The 6,856-nt window shown below is 47.2% G+C and overlaps 1 protein-coding gene across 2 annotated transcripts in view; it reads left to right on the top strand.

Annotated features, from left to right (window-relative positions):
- Positions 1 to 6,856, top strand: part of Sun5 (Sad1 and UNC84 domain containing 5) — a 14,192-nt gene that overhangs the window by 6,072 nt on the left and 1,264 nt on the right. For both annotated transcript variants that reach the window (XM_021194530.1, XM_021194529.1), the window contains 4 exons: positions 3,585 to 3,663; positions 4,347 to 4,462; positions 5,875 to 6,042; positions 6,488 to 6,574. In XM_021194530.1, the coding sequence (XP_021050189.1) occupies positions 3,585 to 3,663; positions 4,347 to 4,462; positions 5,875 to 6,042; positions 6,488 to 6,574 (450 nt within the window). The remainder of the gene's footprint in view (positions 1 to 3,584; positions 3,664 to 4,346; positions 4,463 to 5,874; positions 6,043 to 6,487; positions 6,575 to 6,856) is intronic.

Raw genomic sequence — 6,856 nt, 5'->3', positions numbered from 1 at the left:
GAGAGAGAGAGAGAGAGAGAGAGAGAGAGAGAGAGAGAGAGAGAGAGAGAGAGAGGATGGGAGGGGGCTTTTAAATATCCTTATTCTATCCTTTCACCTAATTGATAGTTTTACTGGGCATAGAACTTTAGAAAGGAAAATTTCTACTGAAAATTCTGAAGGAAGACCATCATTATATTCTACTTTTATTGTTGCTATTGAAAATTGCACCATTCTTAACCTTCACCATTTGGGTCTAATCTGGTGTTTGTTTTTTGGCCTTATTTTTACTCTAGAAACATCTATAAATTTTTTGTGTGTTCAGTATAACCTGCCTGGGGGTTACTTTTATTGAATATATTCCTTGGTATTTTTCAATAACTTCTTTAAAATCTTAGCTTTTATCTCTTAAAATATTTTTCTGATCCATAAATTCTTTTCTCTCTTATATTCTGATTGTTATCTGTGCTAGACTGCTAGATTAGCTTCCAAATGCTTCCCACAGGATTCATCTGTGGTTTCCATTCTTTTTCTCTATGACCTGAGTTTTGACAGTTTCTTCTTAACTTTCTTGAGACTCATTTGTATTCTGTAAATAAAATCAACCATTCATCTTATATATTGAATATGAATTCTAAATATATAATATATAGAATTTTAAATATATAATATATAGAATTTTAAATATATATGTATTATATATTTATAATTAATATTCAATAGATTTTCATTTTATAGATTTAATTTTACCATCAACTCATCATATGTCTGTTTTTACCTTTCCCTTTATTTAAGATATTAATCATAGTTATTTTTAAAATCGTTGTCAGCTAACTTCAATATATGGATTATCTATGGTATTCTGTTTCTGTTTTTCTCATTTGTTATCTTGCTGCTTAATGTCTAGTAATTTTAAGTGTTTTTCTCAACATGATATAAAAGAACTCTATTTACCTCACATAATTGCAATTATCAGTCAGGAAATCCCCTTTGCTTTGCAGGAGAGATGAGGTAAAAGTACCACTTCTTTCTTGGTAGGTATTAAGCTGGTTTAGACAGACCTAGATTGAAATATTTTATAAAACTTATTTAAAAGTTTTTATCTTATTTGGATTCGTATCTATTCATCTTTGAAAACTTGCTAAATATCTTAATGGGAAATCCTAACCATGCATTTGAGGGCTCCTAAGACTTCACCTTATCTTCTAGTCCCACGTGAATATAAAACCCCTGACCTGGGTGGTGCCTTCCTCACCAGGGCATCTCTGCCTTCCTAGGCTCTCTGTTGCTGCTCAGCCTCCAGGTCTTACAGCTTCACACATCAGCCTGGGGATCCTGACCCCACCCTACTTTACCTAGACTCCAAGACCCTCCTTTAAAATCAGGGTGGTTTCGAAACCTCTGTGATTCTATAACTCTTGCATTCTGTGTATTTACAAATCAACATCGTATGGATGGTGCCAGGGTCTGCTGCTAGCTCCAGAGGAAGCCAGGCCTCCTTGGACCATGGCTATTGTGGCCTTTGAATGCTTAAGTGGCTGGACATATAAAAGCCAATCCTGGTAAACACTTTCTTACACAAGTCTTTGTGATCAAGGTATCCCAGAGGCATTTTCTTCTAAAGGATAAATCTTTAAAATAAACTCACTCTTTCATACCCTTGTACCTGTTGTGGTGAGGTCCAGCCAGTTCTTAAGATATCATTAAGACATCATTCCTATTGTCCTCGTGGAAGGCACTGGATTTTTGGGTGATAATCTATTTGGGATCTAGGGCTACCCTTTCCTACAACTTTCAGTAAGCTCTTTTTCTGGCCAAATCATATATTTCTGCTCTGCTCTCTGTTCCCAATTCTTCCCATCAGCCTAGCTGGATAGCAGCCAACAATGGTAATGCCAATGCTGAAATATTGCATTTTCTTGGAACTTTCACCAAATAGATAAATTGTCCCATCACAGTTAAACTCAGCCTTCCATAAAATGGGGGGTTTGGTGGAGGGGGGACATAGTCATAATCCTTACCAGAGTGCAAAAAGAATGTCCTTGGTCCAAATCCTGATAGAGTCTTTGTCTCATTTGAAAGCTCAGGAGTCTGGCCAAATTCTTGTCTTCAATATTACTAAGCTCCACTTCTGCTATAAGCCTTATAGCATTCTAGGGTTCCTCTAGCCCATATTGCCAAACTCTTCCAAATTCCTCCCACAAACCAGTTCCAAAGGCTTAAGAAACATATGGTCAGGTTTAGCCACAACAACCACCTCCCTCTTCGGGTACCAGTTTTCTGTGTTTACTGTCATTGTAGACAGAATACGTAGTGTGACGACTTCAGAGGGAGGATTATTATTATTATTATTGACTCAGGGTTTCAGGGGACCCTGCTTGCTTGGCCCAGGTTGCTTAGACAAAGCACCAGGCCAGCTGGAGTCCGTGGAGAGCCATGGCTGACAGAAAGCAGAGCAAAGTAGCAGGAGAAGCCAGAGCAAGCTATAGTGCCCCGGGATCCACCTCAGGGACTTGCCTATTCCAGTTAGACCCAACTCCTACAGTTTCTAGAATTTCCAAAAAATAGTGTCACCTGCTTATGGACCATGTTTTCATAACATGAGCCTGTGGGGACATGTCGTGTTCAAACTATCATCACCGTCACTCAGAGCACCCCCAGATGGCCTGTCACCTAACCTGACTTCCTCACGTGATGACTTTATGAGAGAGACCCCAGAGAGACAAGCAATGTTGTAAGCCCTTAGGTCTCAGTCACAAAGCATCTTTTCTGCCCTATTCCAGTTTGACGGGCAGGGGTCCTTCTATACACACACACACACACACACACACACACACACACACACACATTTTGTGAGAAGATATCAGCGTCAGATTTTTGAAATAGAGCTTTGAACAGCAGACCCTATTGCAGCTGTTATGGAAACAACACTGACCTCCACTGCAGCTGTCTAAAAGGAATTGCTAGCCATGGCTGACCAAGCACAGTGCTTTCTTTGCAGTCTTCCTATACCTAGTCAGAAGAGTGTTCAGGGGCCTAGAACCTGTAAACTGCTGGCTCTGCCTCTCACAGCAGGGTGGGATCTGAAGCTTTATTCTTATGTGCTGGGACTCTTCTTACTTTGGAATTGGAATGACAATTGCCCAATCACTCTGGAAAGCCATAGAGGATGAGAGAGAACATGGTGGACTGAGAACAGTTCTGCATATAGTAAGGCCTCACACAGTTCTCCAGTCCCTTAAAAGAACTCCACAGTCATGGCTGCAGACAAGGTTTTTGCCCCATCTTACAGACTTAGGAAATATAAACTCAAAGGCACCACATTGCCCAAGTCCCACAGCAGTAAAGGTCTACCTTCTTCCAGTCATACTGCCCATAACCTTGCTAAGTCTCCGGGACCTCTACAGAACATCATGTAACATGAACTTGAAAGCTCACAACAGTCCCAACGGGCAGAGGAATCTCCGCGTCTCAGAGCTATCTCACAGTACTGCGGCTGTGTCATCCTATTTGGGGCCATCCCCAGCTTCTGAAGGTGGCAGAGGTGTCCGAAGACCACCTGTCATTTGTCAATGATACACGGCCTGTGTTTTCTGCCTTCTCAGCAAAAAATGGCCCAGAAAATAATGAAGATGATTCAAGGCGATTACATTGAAAAGCCAGACTTTGCCCTGAAATCCATAGGTAAGTGACCTGCCTCCCCCATTGGCCCACCACAGACCTATCTCAGAGACTCTTCCTAAGACCCACACGCTGCTGCTATTGTGAAAGGCAGCTTGGAGACTGACCTCTGCTCCCACCTGGCTTCCTGATGCAGTTCCCCTTCTCTGATGGGGTCTGGGTGGGTGGAGGGGCAACAGGAATCCATGGCTATCAGAAATCGGCTTCGGGCAGGGGGGGGAAATAGGGAGGAGGAGACCCCACTCCTTGGGAGGAACGACCTAATGAGGTTGAGACCTAATGAGGATGGAAGGACGTTCCAGCCAGGAGGACAGTGTGTAAGTTACCCGTGGGGTGGGACTAAAAGTATCTTGGGATGCTTGAGAGTGGAAATGGGGCCCAACTAGGCAACACTGGCTAACCCAGGCACCTCAGACCTCAATGAAATGTGAGATCAGAGGGAAGGGCGCCTCTGCAGAAACACCATTTTTCAAGCCAGCCCCCATCCGCGTACCCTGCACATACATGCAGCTGTTCCCAGCACATCAGCCTGGTAGAGCTGCTCTTATAATACTTACTACAATGTCCATTCCATTGCCCAGAGTGGCAACTGAGCTCCAAAGACAGCAGAGAGTCAGCCTAAGCAGGAGGGTGCCCTCAGAACTTGTCTCCCTCCATCAGAGCCTGAGACATACCCCCCCATACAGGGGCCAGCATCGACTTCGAGCACACGTCAGCCACGTATAACCACGACAAGGCTCGCTCCTACTGGAACTGGATCCGACTGTGGAACTACGCGCAGCCCCCGGATGTGATCCTTGAGGCAGGGGCAGGGCAAGGGACAGGGACAGTAGGAGGTGGCCAGGAGAGGGCTAAGAACAGGAGCTGGCAGCGGAGGTGGGGCGGGATAGAAGCTAGCGGCAAGAGAGAGGGATGGGCCAAGGTCAAGGTGGGGAGCAGTGGACAGAATGAAAGCTGAGGGAGAGGACGGATAAGAATGGAGAACAGGAGTCGTGGGGAGGGCTCTGGCAGGAGAAGGCCACAGTAACCCCACCCAACTGTGACCCTTTGGGGTCTGGAAACCCTCAGGCAACCTTGGGGTGGGGCTTGATCTACTTCCTTTGCAAAGGACACCATGCCGGGAAGCCAGATCACTTGAGGTGCAATACTTGGCAGAGCAGCATTCAAACATTCACCCTTCTGCAACCCTGCCTTACAGATGGGGGAACTGAAGCCCAGAGAGGTTAACAAGACTGTCCATGCCCCCAAAGCAGCTACAAACCATTAAGATCCCATCCTAGCCATCTGTCTATGGGTCCTATCCTTGAGGGACTCCTGGGTCCATCTAGGACAGTGGCCTCCTGGGAGCGGGGAAGCCTCCTATTGGGATGGACAAGGACAATCAAGGTCTACTGGGCAATGAGTTGGCACTGAGGTCTGGGGACAGGAAAAAGGAATCACAGAATATATAAAGATCACTGGCCAGGGAGACAGATGCTACAGCCCAGGCAATAGAGAAGTCAAATCTGACTGTGAATGACTGGCTGCAGTCAGGTCTGAGGGAAAGAAAGCCTTTGCCAGGCTTCTGTGTCTGCAAGCATGGCCAGCTAGCTCCAGCTTCTCATGCCACCAGCCCTACCTGACTTGCCCCAGGTTAGGATGCTTTCCCCCAGCTAATAGCTTTGTCTGAGCCCCTGCAGGAGGCACCGCCCCACCCCCACCCCCACCCAACTGCTAGCCTAGCATTGCAGCTCCAGATCAGATCTTCAAGGAGCCCAGCACCTACTGGATGAATAGCTTCCCTGTGTGCTGTGGAGTCATCCTCTTTCCATCCTGAGCTTCTATATCTCGGTCAGGTCATGGTTGTTAGCAGCAAGCCAGTTGCGGGGTCAAGTTACCGAGTTACACTTAGAGCTCGGCACAATCCGAGGCCAGCCACTCCCCTGCTCTGTGCCTCAGTTTCCTCCTCTGTAAATGGAAGGCACATCCAAGTCTAGGACTCAGGGTGACAGTGAAAGCAGGTAAAGAATGTTGGGAATGAGGGATGAATGGCTGAGGGAAGGAATGATGGGTGAACAGGTACTGAGAAGGCCCCACTCGGGAACTGCCCTGCCTGAGCTGCTGGAGCTAAGCTCTGTGAGAGCGGGCACCTCTTGGTGGTCAAGGAAACGTAGGAAGCAGGGAAAGAGAGGCCCCGTCCTCAGAGCAGAACCTCCTCAAACCTGCCTCTTCTAGCCCAATGTGACACCTGGGAACTGCTGGGCCTTTGCTGGCGACCGTGGCCAGGTGACCATCCGTTTGGCTCAGAAAGTCTACCTGTCCAACATTACACTGCAGCACATTCCTAAGACAATCTCATTGTCGGGAAGCCTGGACACCGCACCGAAGGACTTTGTCATCTATGTGAGCACACGATGGCAGGGAGGCTGGGATGAAAGGATCACCTTGGAAGGTGCTGGTCTGAACCTTGAGAGTACCTATCCATAGAGCTGGGGTGATGCGGCTTAGTTAAGTTGGGAACGGCCAGATTGAGGCACATCCCAGCCTCCCAGGACCAACATAGACAGCTATCTAGTTCAACTAAGGCTTTTCTGAGAAGAGAGAAACCACTGAGCTTCATTAGACTTCAGGGTCCCATGGAGTTATCAATAGCATGGGGTCCAGAGAAGGACTGGGAATCAGCCTGATCCTTACTGGTGATGTTAGATTAGACCCCAGCTTCCAACTCCCAGGGCCATGTTCCTTCCTGTCCCAGACACTTAGGCTGGATGAGGAGCCCCTCCCCCATTCCAGGAGTTTGGATGTCTTAGCCTGCTGCATTTCAGGGCTCTGTTGTCTGATTCCACAGGGCTTGGAGAGCCTGCCCAAGGAGGAAGTGTTCCTGGGGGCATTCCAGTTTCAGCCAGAAAACATCATCCAGATGTTTCAGCTCCAGGTACCTGGGAAAGCCATGGGGGAGCATCTGCTGAGTGTACCCCATGTGCAACTCCCCCAGCCCCCTACAACCCCAAGTGGTACACAGCCATCATAGGCTTACTTGAAAACTAAAGAAACACAGAGCAGCACCCAGTGCCCAGAGTCGCACCCAGGAAAAGCCCTCTGACCCCAGCTAGTCTTCCCTGACTTCCTACCCCTCCAGGGGTCCCCTTCCTTCCTTCCTTCCTTCCTTCCTTCCTTCCTTCCTTCCTTCCTTCCTTCCTTTCTTCCTTCCCTCCTC

Source organism: Mus pahari, chromosome 3 (genome assembly GCF_900095145.1).
Source record: "Mus pahari chromosome 3, PAHARI_EIJ_v1.1, whole genome shotgun sequence".
Classification (NCBI taxonomy): Eukaryota; Metazoa; Chordata; class Mammalia; order Rodentia; family Muridae; genus Mus; species Mus pahari.
This window is presented reverse-complemented; position numbering and strand designations above follow the sequence as displayed.